Source organism: Phyllobates terribilis, unplaced genomic scaffold, assembly GCF_046119375.1.
Source record: "Phyllobates terribilis strain yellow unplaced genomic scaffold, ASM4611937v1 Scaffold_1__5_contigs__length_1240528914, whole genome shotgun sequence".
Lineage (NCBI taxonomy): Eukaryota > Metazoa > Chordata > Amphibia > Anura > Dendrobatidae > Phyllobates > Phyllobates terribilis.
The window spans coordinates 46299894-46320760 of NW_027362761.1; the positions used below are offsets into that span (position 1 = coordinate 46299894).

At 40.4% G+C, this 20867-nt stretch overlaps 1 protein-coding gene across 1 annotated transcript; it reads left to right on the top strand.

Annotated features, from left to right (window-relative positions):
* The first annotated feature begins 5030 nt into the window (after positions 1–5030).
* TINCR (TINCR ubiquitin domain containing) lies at positions 5031–17594 on the top strand. Its single transcript, XM_073661338.1, has 2 exons — positions 5031–5374; positions 14414–17594. The coding sequence occupies exons 1-2, from the start codon at positions 5112–5114 to the stop codon at positions 14415–14417; spliced, it is 267 nt and encodes an 88-aa protein (XP_073517439.1). The 5' UTR covers positions 5031–5111; the 3' UTR covers positions 14418–17594.
* Positions 17595–20867: the final 3273 nt, after the last annotated feature.

Below are 20867 nucleotides of genomic sequence, written 5' to 3' on the forward strand. Positions count from 1 at the left end.
GTTTTGAACCGAAGTCTCTGGCCAATGGAGAGTGAGTGAAGGGATCTTATAGATTGCAATCTTATCAATCTTATAGATTGGTGGAGCCTAGTCCACAGTAAAAAAAAAAAGCAGCCATAGAGTGTCCGGGAACCTTCCCACAGACTTTTCTTAGACAGGGCTGCTTCTCGGCAGGGTTGGACGGGTCCACCAGAGAACCGGAGACATCTCCGGTGGGCCCTGGCTTCTCCTTCAGGAGAGTTCACAGCGCAAACTTTGCATGATGATGATAGAGACCACCATTTCATTAGCTTGCTGCTGGTACTTTTCTGTGGGAATCAGCTTGCCCCCAACCACCCTGGAATATTTCCAGTGGTTTGGTATTGGCACCCATTACCAGAAGCAAAGCCATCCACAATTTCCTTCTCAGGAATTTTATTTGGTAGACTGAGTGGCTGGCCAAATACATTAGTTTCTCACAAAGGAGCTGAAGATACTGAGTGGCAGTAGGTGCAAGTTTCTCCAGCATGTTAGATATCAGAGGAATAACAGAGAGGGCAGCACAGTGGCTCAGTGGTTAGCACTGAAGCCTTGCAGCGCTGGTGTCCTGGGTTCAAATCACACAAAGGACAACATCTGCAAGGATTTTATATGTTCTCCCCGTGTTTGTGTGAGTTTCCCCCTCAGTAAAAAAGCAGCCATAGAGTGTCCAGGAACCTTCACACGGGCTGCTTCTAGATAGGGTTGGACGGTCCCACCAGAAAATCCTCTGGTGGGCCCTGGCTTCTCCATCAGGAGAGTTCATGATAGCGCAAACTCTGCAGCTGCTATGGGGCTCTTGAGCGGGGGAGAAAGGTGGGCCCTCAGAATCAAATCCTCTTGTGGGCCCAATGTTTTTCAGTCTGATGCTGCTTCTCAGTGAGAGTTGTAATTCACCACAGCCATTCTTTATGTCGGTTGAAAGGACTGGCATAGAGTGAAACAGTATCTACTCTGGCTGTCATTTCTCCGCCACCAGGTTCTGGCCATTGTCAAACGTGACCATGCCTGGCTGTATGTTCAGCGGTGAGAGCCACAGATCAGGCTGCTGTGTTATACCTTTCAACAACTCTGCAGCAGTGGGTGGTTTGTCATCTAAGCATTAAGCATATTATCTTCAGCACAGCCTGTTGCCGCTTGGCCAAGACAGTGCTTCATTGCTTCCAGCTTGTGACTGATGTGTTCATTTTGGAGATGGAGGCCAAGCTGGAGGAGGAGGTGCAGGAGCTGAACAATGTGATTACATTGGTGAGTCTGGTTTTTATACTAAAGAAAGATCCTACTGTGTTTTTATTTATTTATTTTTTTATTTATTTTTATGTCTCTTCAAATGTGTATTGGAGTTCGTCCTAATTTTTGGCAGCCCTTGAAATTGCTGCATATGCAATAACAGTATAGGAGACCCACTCGTTAATAATGGGAAGGATAATTCAAATAGATTCTATATTCTAGAATATTAACTGTCTTATCTGAAATTCTTTTACTGGTGAAGTATCGCAGTATGGATAGCGCATTATAGCTGGTGCTGCCCAAAAAATGTAAAACCTACAGGGGGTATGGAAAGTATTCAGACCCCTCTAAATTTTTCACTCTTTGTTTCATTGCAGCCATTTGGTAAATTCTAAAAAGTTAATTTTTTTCTCATTAAGGTACACTCTGCACCCCGTCTTGACTGAAAAAAAAACAGAAATGTAGAAATTTTTTGCACATTTATTAAAAAAGAAAAACTGAAATATCACATGGTCATAAGTATTCAGACCATTTGCTCAGCATTGAGTAGAAGCACCCTTTTGAGCTAGTACAGCCATGAGTCTTCTTGGGAATGAAGCAACAAGTTTTTCACACCTTCTTCCTTGAAGATCCTCTCCAGTTCCATCAGGTTGGATGGTGAACGTTGGTGGACAGCCATTTTCAGGTCTCTCCAGAGATGCTCAATTGGGTTTAGGTCAGGGCTCTGGCAGGGCCAGTCAAGAATGGTCGCAGAGTTGTTCTGAAGCCACTCCTTTGTTATTTTAGCTGTGTGCTTAGGGTCATTGTCTTGTTGGAAGGTGAACCTTCAGCCAAGTCTGAGGTCCAGAGCACTCTGGAAGAGGTTTTCATCCAGGATATCTCTGTACTTGGCTGCATTCATGTTTCCTTCAATTGCAAACAGTCATCCTATCCATGCAGCTGAAAAACACCCCCATAGCATGATGCTGCCACCACCATGTTTCACTGTTGGGATTGTATTGGGCAGGTGATGAGCAGTGCCTGGTTTTCTACACATATACCACTTAGAATTATCACCAAAAAGTTCTATCTTTGTCTCATCAGACCAGAGAATCTTATTTCTCATAGTCTGGGAGTCCTTCATGTGTTTTTGAGGAAACTCTATGCGGGCTTTCATATGTCTTGCACTGAGGAGAGGCTTCTGTCGGGCCACTCTGCCATAAAGGCCTGACTGGTGGAGGGCTGCAGTGATAGTTGACTTTGTGGAACTTTATCCCATCTCCCTACTGCATCTCTGGAGCTCAGCCACAGTGATCTTGGGGTTCTTCTTTACCTCTCTCACCAAGGGTCTTCTTCCATGATTGCTCAGTTTAGCTGGTCAGCCAGGTCTTGGAAGACTTCTGGTGGTCCCAAACATCTTCAATTTAAGGATTATAGAAGCCACTGTGCTCTTATGAACTTTGAGTAATTCTTTTGTAACCTTGGCCAGATCTATGCCTTGCCACAATTCTGTCTCTGAGCTCCTTGGGCAGTTCCTTTGAGTGCATGATTCTTTTTAAAATTTACCAAATGGCTGCAATGAAACAAAGAGTGAAAAATGTAAAGGGGTCTGAATTTAGATGCATTTACAATAGTGACAGGTGCTGCTAGGTGGTATCATCACCAGCTACAGATAAGTGTTCATTCTGGTCGCATCAATGTCTTCCACCCATAACTTTTTTTTTTATTATTTATTTGGCCTTATATACAAGTCATTACCCTGGAAAGAATGTTTCCTAACATTTTTTCCATTTTAGCTTGTTTTTTCTATGTTTTTTTGGGCAGTCCGTAAAAGTGGCCTAATACTCTGACAACATTGTTCACAGATATGCTATTTGTCAGCAGCCAACTGTGAATAGGTTTGAACCCACAAATGCAATACTTTAAATGGAGTGTAATATTTGACACGCTCACAAAAATTGCTGGATTATTAAGGCAGTCATATGGAATAACGTCTGATGGCCACGATTTCAGGCAGTTGCCTAATAGTATGGTATTTGTCAGCGACCAAGTTTCAATTAGTTCAACAAAACACAGGTGGCTGACTTTAAATGGAGTGGAATATTTGGCACGCTCCACAAAATTTCTGTATTATTATGGCAGTCATATGGATCACGTGTGTCTGATCATTGAAAAAAGTCACTCTGCTTCCACAATACAATACTGTGAATAAAAGTAAAAAAATCTGGCTGTATTCTGCGAACAAGCAAATGGAGCAGTAAAATGGTGTACACTGACACACTGCTATAAACTGTAAATTGAGGACAATATTTTCCACGTTCATTACAAATGGCTGGATTTGTACTGCAATTATATGTGATACATCTGACGGACACCCACAGTGTTAAATAGCGGGCCTGTAGGTTACTAATATTATTCTTCACAGCGACCTTGTGTGAATAGCTTCATTGACACACTGCTACAAAATATAAATGGAGGCCAGAAATGGCTGAATTTTAAACGCAGTTATATGTGATACGTCTGATGAAGAACCACGGTTTTAAAAAGCAGGCCTGTAGTTTACTAATACTATTGTTCACAGCGACCTCATGTGAATAGCTTCACCGACACACTGCAACAAAATGGAAATGGAGGCCAGAAATGGCTGAATTTGGAATGCAGTTATATGTGATACGTCTGATGGAGAACCACTGTTTTAAAAAGCGGTAATATGGAAGAGATCTGGCTGTATTCTGCAGCGCTAACAAGCAAATATATCAGAAAAATGGTGTACTCTGCATCTAAAAATATCTGTAATAGCAGGATTAGTCAGAACATGCAATGGACCCCCTTGTGCTGTATGCACTGCAGTCTGTCACATACCCTGCCTGCCTTGCTTTTTAAGCAAATAACCAGGATTAAGATAAAAAAAAATAGCCCTGGCCCCTGATATCTGGGGCTATGTCTACAAATATCTGTAACAACAGCAGCAGCAGACAGAACATGCTATGGACCCTCTTGTGCTATATGCACTGCAGTCTGCCACATACTCTGCCTGCCTAACTCCTGCTATCACCGCTGAATATATGTAGCTGGATTAGCCCTCAGAAGGACTGTTAGTTCAGATGGATATATAGATATGATGTGGAATACCTATACTAACTATAAACAAGCAAATCTCTCCCTGACTCAGCAGCAGCTCTCCCTACTCTGCCTGTTTCCAGGGTAGACTGTGACAAGCCTAGCGTCACCGGGTTTTAAATAGACTCGATGACGCTATGCGACCAGCCAATCACTGTAATGCCACAACCAACATGGCTACTGCATTACAGTGCGTGGCAAGCAATCCCTGCAAGTTCATTGGCTCTCTAAAGAGCGCCAAACATGCAGGGCAGGGGCCTGAGCTCCTGCTGAAGCAACCCGGAAATACTCGTCGAGCTTGTCGAGCACTGTGATGCTCGGGCGAGTATCGAGCAGAGGCGAGCATGTTCGCTCATCACTAGTGGTGAGTTCTCCTTAAATGGAAGTCTTAAAACAGAGGCTGGACCGACATGTGTCTGAGATGGTTTAGTGAATCCTGCATTTAGTTGGGGGGTGGACATGATGACCCTGGAGGTCCCCTCCAACTCTAAGATCCTATGATTCTAAGTTACTATTCTGCGAGTGAAGTTTAACAAGGTAACTCTACTTGAAAAGGCTATGCATTAGGGCAGAGCTCTTCTGACTATGTAATTATATCAGTCTGTGAACCTGCATCTCGACAAGACTATGCATGCCTTGAAAGCACATGTGCTTGCATAAAGAATGCAGTCGATACCAGTCAAACAAGAAACACCAGGTATTAATTTATTCACGTTCTCTGAGGTTAGGCCTCTTCCCTGCCTAAATGTCTAAAGCATGTTGATATGGAAAAGCTGCGAAGATTAAGTTTACATTGGGTAAAGTTTGAGATCTTAGTTCACGTCCCCGAGGATAGCCGGATGTTTCCAGTGGTTGTCAGACCGACGGACACTATAAAGGACCTTAGAGTCAACCTTGTAAAACAAGGAATCACATCATGGAAGAAGCATTTTTCCTACAATGGACGAGAATTGGGAGAGTATGAAACAATTAGAGACCTAAACATCAAAAGTGGAGCTGTTATATTACTTGTTAATAAAAAGTCAAGGTAAGTATTTTACAAATTACTGCACATTAATTATAATGTTAATGAAAAGTATTTTGATTTAGAAAGCACCAGGATTGTGAGAACACATAGTAATAGAAATATTACATTGCATTCAAACTTGTATTACTATGGATTATTCCTTAGCTACAAATACCCCCAGACAGTACCCATAAAGTAACGTAGTACTATGATAAGTGTATCAGAAAGCCACAAAACTGAAACGGCATTTAATGTATTAGTGCTTTGCGTCTACTCATTTCAAATTAATTTGTTTGCTTGCTTTACATATAACATCAAAAGCAGAACAAAAGTGGAATCATAAACAATATTTTTTTGTTAGAAAAGAGATCATTGTTTTGAAATTGTCGAATTTCCTTCCAGAAAAATAGGGCCCTTGGATATCTATTTAGACTGGGTTTTTCATCCACATGCACATTCATACTGGGTCCATATTTCCACATCGGGCTCATTTTTGATCCTTATTACATGCATATCGTATCAGTTTTTGTCATCTTTTTTTTATTTAAAAAAAGGCTCTACTGTATTTTGCCAACCCATTGTTTTTTAAAAAAATCAGATAAGTTAAATGGCTAAAAATTCATATGCATTTTTGTAATCCGTTTTATTAGAACAGATTTTTTAAGTTTTTTATCATGTCTAGTGGTAAGTTTCATCCACAAACCAAATCAGTTTTTAATGTTGCATTTTTTTCTTCAATTATATTTTAATTATATTTATGTGATTTCAATATGATTCATTTGATTGAGACCATTGACTATATTAAGGTCAGTGTGTAGGCCTAACTCTCAAAGGGGTATTCTTAAGTTTGGAAGTTATCACCTATTTCCTATCCTACAGTTTGGCAATGAATGGAGAGGCAGATCATCCACCGCTCCATTTATAGGGTACTCTTCAGAGCCCAGGTGACGGGATTGCTGGATTGCTGTGGATTCCAACAGTTGGATCCCCAGAGATCAGGAAGTTTGGATAGGGGATAACTGCCAAACTTGAGGATACCACTTTAAAAGGGTGATTTCACATGAGTGCATTATTCATTAATATTCTATCCCTTTTTTCTGCCCGCAATATGGAGCTAATGTTAATCTATGATTTCATGCACGCGGCTTAGGAAATACGTGCTCATGCGAGAAACATAACAATTTCCAGTAAATATAGAAGGCTGTCAATCAGTGGTGTTCAAAGAACTGGTAGCTCTGCAGCATTGAAACAGTGAAACTGGAATTTTATCAAAATGACATCAAGCAGCCCAGTAAGTGGCACATCGCTGGAATCAGTGTCTTTGCCACTACATCACGCTGCTCTCAGATTACATATCAAAAACCAATGACAGATTTTCTAAGAGAGACATATACACTGCAGCACGGTGGCTCAGTGGTTAGCACTGCAGCCTTGCAGTGCTGGGGTCCTGGGTTCAAGGACAACATCTGCAAGGAGTTTGTGTGGGTTTCCTCCAGGTTCTCTGGTTCCCCCCACACTCTAAAGACTGATAGGGAATCTAGATTGTGAGCCCCAATGGGGACTGTGATTATAAAGTGCTGTAGAATAAATGGTGCTATATAAGTGAATAAAATAAGTAAATATACAAACATCCCTAGTCTAAACAGGCTGCCAATTGGCTGAAGAATGAGAGAGACACTTGTTCATCAGGTGAAGTGATCTTTTGGTTTGCCCAAAAGATCACCATTTTCTGCAGTGCATCTTCCTGTGCAAACAGGACTTCAGTGCACATTTGAAGTGTGGTCTGCCTGTGTAAACAAGCTATTAAATGACAACTGACCAGCAAACATGTTAATGCTCATCGTGTAGTGTAAAAGGACCTCAGGAATCTGTAGGCACAAAATGCACTGCATGAACTATAATGCATGTTTCAACAAAACAACAAATACTGCAGTTAAAGAGAGCCTGTCAGCAAGATTTTTCAAGTTAAAGACATACAGTTGAAACCAGAAGTTTACATACACTATATAAAAAGACACATATGCATGTTTTTCTCAACATCTGACATGAAATCAGAATAAACTTTTCCCGTTTTAGGTCAATTAGGATTACCATAATTTTTAATATTTGCCAAATGCCAGAATAATGAGAGAGAGAGAATGTTTTAAGGCATTTTTATTACTTACTGCAAAGTCAAAAGTTTACATACACTAAGATTACTATGCCTTTAAACAATCCTGGACTGCCCATATGATGATGTCATGTGTTTGGAAGCTTCTGAGTTAATTAGAGACACACCTATGGATGTATTTTAATGCACACATGAAACACACTGCTTCTTTGTGTAGCATCATGGGAAAGTCTAAAGAAATCAGCCAAGATATCAGGAAGAGAATTGTGGACTTGCACAGGTCTGGCTCATCCTTGGGTACCATTTCAAGATACTTAAAGGTGCCTCATTCATCTGTACAAACAATTATACGCAAGTACAAACAAGATGGGAATGTCCAGCCATCATACTGCTCAGGAAGGAGACGGGTTCTGTGTCCCAGAGATTGACGTGCTTTGGTCCAACATGTGCATATCAACCCAAGGACAAAAGCTAAAGACCTTGTGAAGATGATGGAGGAAGCTGGTAAGATTGTGTCAATAACAACAGTGAAACGAGTATTGTATCAACATGGGCTGAAAGGCCACTCGACCAGGAAGAAGCCATTACTCCAAAAGAAACATAAAAAAGGCAGATTAATGTTTGCAAATGCACACAGGAACAAAGATCTTAATTTTTGGAGACATATGTCTTGTGGTCCGATGAAACTAAAATTTAACTTTTTGGGCATAATCACTAGTGTTGAGCGAGCACTAAAATGCTCGGGTGCTCGAAGCTCGGGCTGAGCTCACGGTGATACTCGGGTGCTCGACCCGAGCAACGAGCCCAATGTTAGTCTATGGGAGACCCGAGCATTTTTGCGGCGGCACCCCCGGCAGTCTGTAGAAAGCCTAAAAAGTGCCCAAAACGATAGTGACAGTGCTCAAATGACATGGGGACAGCATGGGGATCGCCCCAGGAAGCATTTCTGACCCCCAGGTCACTGCTGTCAGCAACGTGGTCAGAGGTATTAAGCCACTTTTACTGGCTCACAATAAAACGTTCAAAAACTAAACTGAAACTGTTTTCCTGTGACGGGTATTTGTACAGTCTGACTGAGGAAAAAAAAAAAAAAAGAGGATTTAGATGAAAAAAAAAAGGATTTTTCCTGGCCCCTGAGACCTGGGGCTAAGTCTAGCAATTTGAGCAGCAGCAGCACACAGGACTGTAATGCAGTGTTTGTTGGTATAACCACTGCGTCTCGTATACAGCCTGCCTGATATCTGGGATGGATATTAGTCCTCAGAAGGACTGTTCGTTTGATTTTGCAGGCTTTAGAGACCCTACACTACCTATTTTGCAGTATAAATCTCTCTCCCTAGCTCAGCAGCACTCTCCCTACACTGTCTGATCCGCAGCGACTGTGTCCAAGAAGGCGGCGCCCGGTTTTAAATACTCGAGGTGACGCTGTGCGGCCAGCCAATCACTGTAATGCCCACAACAAACATGGCTGCGGCATTACAGTGACTGGCTGGCAATCCCTGCATGTTCATTGGCTCTGTTAAGAGCGCGAAACATGCAGGGCGGAGACCCGAGCTCCCGCCCGAGTAACCCGAAAATGCTCGGTGCTCTCCGAACATCCCGAGTAGTGAGATGCTCGGGCGAGTACCGAGCAGTGTTGAGCATGCTCGCTCAACACTAATAATGACCATCGTTACGTTTGGAGGAAAAAGGGAGAAGCTTGGAAGCCTAAGAACACTATCCCAACTGTGAAACATGGGGGTGGCAGCATCATGTTGTGGGGTTGTTTTGCTGCAGGAGGGACCGGTGCACTACACAAAATAGATGACATCATGAGAAAAGAAGATTATGTGGCAATACTGAAGCAACATCTCAAGACATCAGCCAGGAAGTTAAAGCTTGGGCGGAAATGGGTCTTCCACGTGGACAATGACCTGAAGCATACTGCCAAAATGGTAACAAAGTGGCTTAAGGATAACAAAATCAATGTTTTGGAGGGGCCATCACAAAGCCCTGATCTCAATCCTATTGAAAATTTATGGGCAAAGCTGAAAAGGCAGGTGCGAGCAAGGGACCTACAAACCTGAATCAGTTACACCAGTTTTGTCAGGAGGAATGGGCCCAAATTCCAACCAACTATTGTGAGAAGCTTGGGGAAGGATATCCCAAACTTTTGCTCCAAGTCATTCAGTTTAAGGGCAATGGTACCAAATACTAATGAAATGTATGTAAACTTTTGACTTTGCAGTAAGTAATAAAAATGCCTTAAAACATTCCCTCTCTCTCATTATTCTGGCATTTGAAAATATTAAAAATTATGGTAATCCTAACTGACCTAAAATGGGAGAGGTTTTAAATAGCAAAATTTCCCAAATGTTTGAAAAACATGCATATGTGTCTTTTTATATAGTGTATGTAAACTTCTGGTTTCAACTGTAGCCAACTGTAGTCATTATATTGATATTATATTGATTTTGGTGCACAGGAGCGGGACTGTGCACTTAGTCTTCTCCTCCTGCCTTCAGTATTTGAATGACAGGTCACTGCTTTTTTAGTGACATGCTACCAGGTTCACCCTGAGGGGTGAAGTTTTTAGAGCGGTGTCACTTTTGGGTATTTTCTGTCATACACCCCATTTTAGAGCGGTGTCACTTTTGGGCATTTTCTGTCATATAAACCCCTTAAAGTCACTTCAAATGTGATGTGGTCCCTAAAAAAATGTTTTTGTAAATTTTATTGGAAAAATGAGAAATCGATGGTCAACTTTGAACCCTTATAACGTCCTAAGAAAAAAAAATTGTTTATAAAATTGTGCTGATGCAATGTAGACATTTGGGAAATGTTATTTATGAACTAAATTGTGTGACATAACTCTGTGATCTAAGGGCATAAAAATTATAAGTTTGAAAATAGCAAAATGTCCCAGATATTTGAAAAACATGCTTATGTGTCTTTTTATATAGTGTATGTAAACTTCTGGTTTCAACTGTAGCCAACTGTAGTCATTATATTGATACCTTAGGTGAAGAAATCCACTTTTTTGTTCTTCTTTAATCGCCATTTGAAGTTTTTTGGCAATGAGATTTTGGTGCACAGGGGCGGGACTGTGCACTTAGTCTTCTCCTCCTGCCCCAGCCCCTCCTCCTGCCTTCGGTATTTGAATGACAGGTCACTGCTTTTTCAATGACTTGCTACCAGGTTGAAATTTTACTCCAGAGCTGTCATTGTCACAGGCTGATCTTCAATAAAATGGCACTGAAGTGGCGCATGCGCAGATTGAGATCTTGGATCAATGATGTCCTTTAGAGATGTAATTGAGCCGAGGTTTGCCTATGGCAATAATGGCGCAGGCATGGAATTTAAAACAGGAGGCAGGGCATTGAAAAAGCAGTAAACTGTCAATCAAACACTGGAGGCAGGCGGAAGGGTCGGGGCAGGACGAAATTTAATTACCAGAAAATTTCAAATGGTGATTAAAGAGGAACAACAAAGTAGATTTCTTCACAAAAGGTGTGAAAGTAATCAGTATTACAGTACCATTACAGTCATGTCTTTACGTTACATTACAATATCGTGCTGACAGGTTCACTATAAGTGAATATTATATAACCACCTAATTATCCATTTTGACAACAGGTTATGTCACACATTGCATTTTTTCTGTGTTTTTTTATGCAAATTAAAAGCTGCTTTTCACAGTACCAGTAAAAGCTATGAGATTTCAGAAACCTCATGCACACACATTATTTTTTTCCTTACTGAATTGGAAAACTGCTGCTTTTTGAAAACTGCAGCATGTCAATTATTTTAGCATTTTTGCTGCATTATTGCACCATTTTTCACCCAGAGTAAGTACATAAAAGCAGCAAAAATGCGGGAAGAAACGTTGCCATCAGTTTTTGCAGTGTTTTTGGTGAAAACAACGCAGGAACAGAGGATGTGAAACCCATTTATTTTTGTGATTTTCCCAAGTATAAACCATAATATCTTGGTGTCTTCACATGAGCATGGGCGTTAGTATTAGTACAGTTTAGTTAAATTAGTGATATGTGTGAAAGTAAACAACCAAAACGCAGCAATAAAGCCAGCAAAACCTGTTTCGTTTGCAGCTTTTTACAGTGAAGAGATCAGGTTTTGGCTGCAGAAAAAAAGCAGCAAAAACTCATCATTTGAACATAGCCTTCCTTAGGGACATATGGTCTAGCATGTGACAATCCTTTAACTCCTTCACAACCTTTCATGTATCCATACGTCCAGGTCGCTTGGTACTTAACGACCTTGGAAGTATGGATGCATCATGGCAATTTTGCGAGCACAGAGGCTGTGCGCGCTCGATCGCCGCCAGGTGTCAGCTGATTCTGACAGTTGACCCCCAGCACTCAGTGCCAGGAGTGGTGACGCTCTTTACTTTGACTACTTAAATGCTGCGATCGAAATCTGACCTGTGATCTGGCGGTGTCCGTCTTTTCAGGTGTGCATAAGAGCGCCGTTGGCCACAGTTTTGTGCACCTCTGAAAAAAAATACAGTGCTGAACACAGGCCAGACGGATTCAAGAGTAATGCTGCTGCCTTATTATAGTGAAAGGATGCCTCGGGGTTTCATCTGAATCCCGTCACTCAGAGATTTTGATGGAAACCCTGATATAAGTGCTCAGCGTAGAGCGCAGGATAAATGTGATCCAAAATGTTATGTAAAATGTTCCAAACAAACACTTCAACTCAATTCACAAAAAAGCCCCCACTCAGGTCCATCATCTTAATGGAAATATAGGCGCTTCCAAGTTAGTGGTAGTATAAAGGCTCTCCAAAAGAAATTCAGCAAATTCTGCACTCCCAAATCCAAATGTCCCCTCCCTTCTGAGCCCCAGTGTGCCTAAACCAGAGTTAGCGTCCACATGTTTGGCATTTCTGTAGTGATGAGAGCCCACCTAATTTAAGGGTGCATGTCTCCTGAAGCATGAGCTGGTCACTACAATGTGCTGGTCACTACAACATGCTGGTCACTAGAATGTACTGGTCACTATAATTGTAGTTTGCAATTTTCATTCAGCACCATCCGCTTGCTGCTTGTTTCTGGAAAACACTCATGGAGTCAAAATCATCACTATCATCACTACACCTGTAAATAAATTCCCAAAGGGGTATAATTTCCAAAATGGAGTCACTTGAGGGGGGATTCTGCTCTTCCAGCACTTAGGGACTTTGTATATGGAGTCCGCAAACTAGTCTATGAAAATCTGCGATCCAGGAGGCAAATTGCGCTCTGTCCCTTACAAGTCTCGCCGTATGACTAAGCAGTACTGTACAGCCACATATGGGGCATTTCTACATTCAGCAGAAATTGTGGGACAAATTTTGGTGCCATTTTTACCCATTTCCCAGTGTGAAAATGTAAAATTGGGGCTAAAACAAAGTTTTGGTGTTAAAAATGTAATTATTTTTTTCTTCACTGCCCAATGGTAGAAAATTCTGTGACCCACCTGTGGTGTCAATATGATCACTGCACCCCTAGATGAATTCATTGAGAGGTGTAGTTTGTAAAATGGAGTCACTTATGGGGCGTTTTGCTGTTCTGGCACCTCAGGTGCTCTGCCAATGTGACATGGCATCCTCAAGCCAGTCCAGCAAAATCTGAGATCCAATATGGCACTTCTTTCCTTCTGAGCTTCAAACCGTGACTTAAAAGTAGTTTTCGACCACATATGGGGTATCGGTATACTTAGGAGAAATTGCACAACAAATTCTGTGGTCCATTTTCTCCGGCTATCCTCGTGAAAATGAAAAAAATTAGGGCTAAAACAACATTTTTGTGGGAAAAAATTTTTTTTTTCATTTTCACAGATCAACATTGTAATATTCTGTGAAGCACCTGGGGGTTCATGGTACTCACCACACATCTAGATAAGTTCCCTGAGGGGTCTAGTTTCCAGAATGGTGTCACTTGTGAGGGGTTTCCACTGTTTAGACACATCAGGGACTCTTCAAATGTGACAAGGTGCATGCTAATTACTCCAGCAAATTTTACGTTCAAAAAGTCAAATGGCGCTCCTTCTCTTTTGAGCCATGCCGTGCACCCTAACAATGGTTTTACCCCACATATGGGGTATCGGCGTGCTCAGGAGAAATTGCACAACAAATTTTGGGGTCCATTTTCTCCTGCTACCCTTGTGAAAGTAAAAGCAATTGGGTCTAAAGTAAAAATTATAAGTTTGAAAAGAGCAAAATTTCCCAAATGTTTGCCGAATTTACAATATTTTCACAAATAAACGCAAGTTATATCAAACAAATTTTACCACTATCATGAAGTACAATATGTGATGAATAAACGATCTCAGAATGACTGGGATCCATTGAAGCGTTCCAATGTTATTAACTCATAAAGTGACAGTGAACCGAATTGTAAAATATGGCCTGGTCATGAAGATGAAAACAGGCTTAGGGGGTGAAAGGGAGACTAGGGTGGCTTCATACACATTCAATTGTCCACTAATCACACTGAAATATGCATGGTTAGCCAATAGTTTTGTCCAATTTGTTTGCTCACCTTTAGCTTAGGAAACAAGGAGAATGAAAATCAAACATTGATTCCCAATAGCAAGCACCTTAGGCCATGACCCCACTATCAGTATTTGGTCAGTATTTTTCCTCAGGAGTGGGAGCCAAAACCAGGAGTGGGTGATAAATGCAGAATTGGTGACTTGTTTCTATTATACCTTTTCTCTGATTGTTCCTCACCTGGTTTTGGCTCCCACTCCTGAGAAAAAATACTGACCAAATACTGACCAAATACTGATAGTGGAGCCATGGCCTAAGGGTGTTTGTCATCCCACATGTACCTTATCTGATCAATTAAAATTTCCAACAATCTGTATTATGGAATCTAATATGTATGAACGTGTTTGTTATAAATCTGTTAAACGAAAAAAGTCATAATTGACAAAATGTTTACTTTTGTATTTTTTGGATCACAGGTAAATATTTTTGCATTATGAATATGAAATATAAGTGTAGCCTGAATATGTTGCTCAGACTTTGGGAAAATGGATCATTATCTAGAAGAGAATCTCGAACAACTGAACATACAAGATAACTGACTATGCCAGCTCAGACTGAGGCCTTTGTCACAAGTCAAGCAATCCACGGGAGTTTATGACTTGAAGTTGATGAAAAATTTCAGAAATGTGGTTGACATTTTCAATATGGAATCAAGAACATCAACATTCCTAGAATGAGAACGGAAAGAAAAACATCTAATGTCTACCTCCATAAAGCTGGAAACTGTAAATGTTTTGTAAGCCAGACTGACATATATATTGTTTAATGCAGAATGTGTTCTGTAGCACTTTTAACATTTTGTATAGCAATCATTGTCCCATCACTTGCCAGCACTTGCAAAATTATACTCCATCTTATTTCCTTAGTAGTTTAAATGTTTGTAAAAGAAACAATGAATTTTGAGCGGTTTTAATTTTTATTTTCTATTGTTTTTTTCTTTTGGAATTTTGAATGTGTTGTTTTTTTCAAGTCCTGTCGGGAAGGCTATGGGAACAATGAAAGAAAAGAAAAGCATACTGCAAACTTGCAGCATTTAAAAAAAATAACTACTGACCCCCAAAACATAACAAAAATGCTAATACTCCAAATATTTGGAATGCCGACAATTCTTCACTATAGAAAAATCATCCGGCAACAGTATTTTTAGCGTTGACATCAAAACACCTTCACGCCACGTGCACACTATCAGTATTCGGTCAGTATTTCCCATCAGTATTTGTAAGCCAAAACCAGGAGTGGGTGATAAATACAGAATTGGTGACTTGTTTCTATTATACTTTTCCTCTGATTGTTCCTCACCTGGTTTTGGCCTCCAAATACTGATGTAAAGTACTGACCAAATACTGAACATGTGAACATGGCCTAAAAGTCACAATGAAAGCACAAACAAAACACTACAAAATTCTATCCCGCAACAACAAAAAAAAATCCTACTTTTATTTTCAGGATTTTCAGATCATTTTAAATAAAATATCTTTTTAAATAGTGTTGATACAAAAATTTCTAGCTTTTTTTTAAGCATAAATATACTGACTATAGGATGAAGAGAATGAGGGGTCTACTCAGTTGCAAGAACATTATACTTTTATGTAGGAAATAAAAGTTGGTTAGGTTTCTGCCACCCAGCACTACAATATTGGTTCTCTGATATAAGGTGCTATACCTTGAATTATTACTATAGATGCTGCTGTTTCAGTTTCCTGTCAGTGGGTGGTGAAGGCCCATCTCATCCCATGAAGGCCGGATTGTTTCCATCACACCAGACAACAAGCTCTGTGTAGTCTGATCCAGGAGTCATATTGTCTTCTGTCTGTCCCCTACTTTATGCTAAAAATTCACTGAGAAATTGATTAATTACCCAGAATATTTAACCTTTATTACTATGCTAAAAATAAAAGATACAAGACTAACTACATATAGTGCACACACATGAAATTCATAACCACCTGTCCTTAAAGGGAATCTGTCCGCAGGTTTTTGCTATGTCATCTGAGAGCAGCATGATGCAGGGGCGGAGACCCTGAATTCAGTGATGTGTCACTTACTGGGCTGTGTGTATCTGTTTCAATAAAATCAGTGTTTTGTCAGGAGGAGATTATCATCATCTGACTAGCTGCCTCATGCTTGCTAGTCCGGCCATGCCCTCAGCACTGATTAGCACTCAATATACAATGTAGAGAGAAAGCTGACACTCGATGGTGTGGACAAGGCTCAACACTCAAAACTCTGCTAAATCTGCAGCTGAGAAAACTGTGATTCTGTCACAACTGCTGCACCCAGTAAACTACGTGATACATTGCCGGAATCAGGATCTCAGCCCCTACATCATGCTGTCAGATCACATAGTAAAAACCTTCTGACAGATTCTCTTCAATAGGATAGGACTATTTAATATTCATCTTGGTCATCCGTTACCAATCAGCGGGAACTGACAAGTGTACAATATGAATGACATGATAAATTAAAAACCCAGTGCTGGTCTTTTGTTAATGATACCATTCACTGAATAGTTTATATCCTCCTGTAATTATGTTCTTTATATCTTTGTCTCAACACGTTTTGTCATCCCTGTGACAAGGAGACTCATCAGTATATGGATATCAAGTACATATCCCATTCACTATAGCAGGAGTTATGAAGGGATATCAAAATCCCCCATTTAACTACACCTCAAGCCAATGCTGGCTTATATTGTCCACCTTGTATCGTGGGCTGCCAAATCGCCTTATAAATCAGCCTGTGCTCTGTATTAGTTAATTGTACTATTCACAGACAGTCATCCTCAGTAGCATAAGCCATAGGATGTCCTTATATATATTTATGATCCATTTCACAGAGGATCAATTATTAGATGTATATGTGTAATGTCATATTTTACCACACTATGTCCCCCTAAAATAGCCTTCAACCTTAAAGGAAACCTGATATTTGAAATAGTTCAGAAAAATTCTCATTCTTATATCTGATATAGGTATGTGAGCATTTTTATTTCAGTAGAAACAAAGACAATTTTTAATTACAATGTTTGCCATTTCATATTACTAATATCGTGTATCTCTTGCAATTTTTACTGTTATGTTTGTACTGTATGCCACGTGCTTGTATACAGTTTAATTTTAGATGTATATGGCTTATGTTATTAATATTTTATTTAATAAAATTTGTATTCATTATATCAATATACCATTCATTTGAGGTAGCTCATTAGCATGAAGTGTAGACAGAATAAGGCCACGGCCCCACTATCAGTATTTGGTCAGTATTCGCTCAGTATTTTTTCTCAGGAGTGGGAGACAAAACCAGGAGTGGAACAATCAGAGAAAAGGTATAATAGAAACAAGTCACCAATTCTGCATTTATCACCCACTCCTGGTTTTGGCTCCCACTCCTAAGAAAAAACACTGACCGAATACTGATAGTGGGGCCGTGGCCTTAAACATAGAGTTTTCGAGGTTTTGAGCAAAACCTAGAAGGACCTAAAATAGAGAAATCTATTAAAGTAAAGACTGAATGTACTCTGTTTGGTATATGTTCATGTATATGACTAAAAAAATGCATAAAAAGCTGATTCAAGCCTTAATAAAGAAGCAGATGGTGTTTCAGGGCTGTTTTTTTCTACTATGTCCTGGGTATTTTTGGTTGATAAATCATACCTGTGCTATACCTATTGAGGTTCTACACACCATACATTTATGGACCTCACACATGTACATATGGGCACCCACATGTTGGAAAAGAAATTGCATTCTTATATTCTCATCTACTAAGGGCAGAGCAAAGTCCCGTATTGCACATACTCTGGCAATGACTTCACTTCTGGGTTAATAGGGGCAGAGCATAGAACGCCTACACAGGTACAAGACTTGTGGTGATCAAGTTAGGAGGAAGGCAGCTGCAGGGACTGAGGAGGCATCAATAAAAGAAAAAAAGACACCCATCGGACCGCACATACGCCAGAAGTATTAAAGGTATTTTTGGCATATGGAGGATGAGATGGAGTTCGGTAATAGAGCAGTTAGGGTATGTGCCCACGATCAGGAATAGCAGCGTTTAGGACACAGTTCACCTGCGCTGCATCCAAAAAGCTGCAATGTACAGTAGAAGCACAGTGAATGGGATTTATAGAAATCCCATGCCCACTGTACTTCTATTTGACGCTGCGTAAACTCACCTGCGGTGCGGGTTTACGGGCCGCAGCATGTCAATTTCTGTTGCGGAAACTCTGGTCTTCGCAACATAAATTTCCCTAATAGAATGTATTAGACGCGGTAACTCCGCATTGTTCAATGAACACATACGGATTTACCTGCATGATCGAACGCAGCGAAAATATGCTGCGTCCAAACCGCTGCTATAGCCTGATCATGGGCACATAGCTTTAAGGGTGTTGATAGCTGGTGACAGGTTCCCTTTAAGCTCTCCATTGTCCCAGATTTTCTTGATTGTTACATCCATTTACAATGAGTGTGGCTGAAACAACTAAACACAATAAGTAGATATAAGGGAATGGAGGCACTTGAAGAAATTTTAATTCAGTATGGCTATAAATAAAATATGAGGACCAGTGTACATGCAGACTCAGATAACCTGGTAAGTTTACTTAACCGGTGTTCTACTTAAATTGAATTTACAGTTCAAACAGGCAAATAAGAATTGGTGAATAAAGGGGCCTAAGAATCTGAATCAAAACTGGCAGATATTAATACTCACGCACATTGCCTCAATGGTTAGCTCTATAGTCTTGCAGTGCTTGGGTTTCAATCCCAGAAAGCACAACATCTGCAAGGAGTTTGTATGTTCTCCCTGTGTTTGTGCGGGTTTCCTCCGGGTTCTCTGGTTTCCTCCCACACTCCAAAGACATACTGATAGGGAATGTAGATTGTGAACCCCAATGGGAATGATGATTACTGTAAAGTGCTTTGGAATATGATGCTGCTATATATATGAGTACAATAATAAACTGAAACATCACAGATTGAACACAGTCTATGTAATAAAAGTATTCATATCTGCGTAACACCAGGATAGGAAAGTGGTTAGGTTCCCTCCAACATTGCCCAGTCTTTCTGCCAAAGACAGTGCTTGTCAACTTGTCATTGCTCTTTAATTTGCACAGGCTTCAAGTGCCCTGGTGTTCTTCTCTGGCAGTGACACCCTGTGATCCTGCTTGTAGACATGATTGTAATCTCTGTCTCTCTGTTCAGTACCACCATTTTTACTTCTTCCAAGAAATTTTTTCCCGGAGCTCCACCCGCGGCTGTTAACCTGTTAACCCTTTTCATGACATATGACGTATATATATGTCATATGTCACCTCCCTCCCTTGGATGCGGGCTTCGGCGCTGAGCCCGATCGTTTCAGGCACATGTTAGCTGATCTGATCAGCTGTAATGTGGCCCTAACAGCCCCAGGTGGAATCGTAATCCACCCGCAGCTGTTAACATGTTACATGCCACTGTCAATCTCCGACAGTGGCGTTTAACATGGCCGCACCGGAGCACATCTTAAGACCCACCCATTGGCGCGTTTGTCACATGATCGCTGGGTGCCCATGGGTGGGCATGACAACCCGGGGTCTGCAGAAGAGCTCTGTGGTTGTCATAGCTGATCTGCTATGAGCACCACCCACCGGTCAGCGTTCATAGCAGATGAGCATTTCTGCAACCTGTAGAAGAGCTGAAGCCCTGCTATGTGTAGCACAAGCGATCAGAAGATTGCACCTTCAAGTCTCCTAAGGAGACTATTGAAGTAAGTAAAAAGTGTAAAAAAAATGTTTCTAGAAATATTAAAAAAATATTAAAGTACAAATCACCCCCCCTTTCGCCCCATTCAAAATAAAACAATAAAAAAATCAAAAACACATATATTTGGAATCGCCGCTTTCAGCATCGCTAGATCTATCAATATATAAAAAGAATTAAACAGATCGGTGAACAGTGTAATGAGAAAAAAAATCAAAAATACACATATTTAGTATCGCCACATTCAGAAACGCCTGATCTATCAAAATCTAAAAATAATTAAACCGATCGGTAAACGGAGTAATGAAAAAAATTACGTTTTTTTGGTCGCTGCAACATCGCAATAAAATGCAATAATGGACGATAAAAACATTGTATCTATCCCAAAATGGTATCAATAAAAACGTCAGCTTGGAGCGCAAAAAATAAGCCCTCACCCGGCCTCAGATCCCGAAAAATGGAGACGCTACGGGTCTCAGAAAATGGCACCATTTTTTTTTTTTTACAAACTTTGGATTTTTTTTTCACCACTTAAATAATAAAAAACCTATACATGTTTGGTATCTTTGAACTCGTAATGACCTGGAGAATTATAATGGCAGGTCAGTCTTAGCATTTACTGAACGTGGTAAAAAAAAACAACTGTGAAATTGCACTTTGTTTGCAATTTAACCACACTTGGAATTTTTTTCCCATTTCCAGTACATTATATGGTAAAATCCTAAAATCCAATGGTGTTGTTCAAAAGTACAACTCGTCCTGCAAAAAATAAGCTCTCACATGGCCATATGGATGAAAAAATAAAATAGTTATGGCTCTGGGAAGAAGGGAAGCAAAAAACGAAAGCGTAAAAATGGAAACTGGCCCGAGGTGAAGGGGTTAAATACTGCTGGAAATATCTGCTGAAGACCCTCATGCCTAACATGATAATTCTCCTGTGAATGCCAACTTCTGGCAGGTGTTCACTGGACACCGTGATTTTTGCTAAATACACCAATACCTTAGTTCAGTGAACATGTACAGTGAAAAGTGGAAAAAAAATGTTTTTAAAAATATATAAACATTCAAATCACCCCTCACATATTTTTAATGTGTAGATAAAAAAATACACACATGGGAGGGGGTGTGA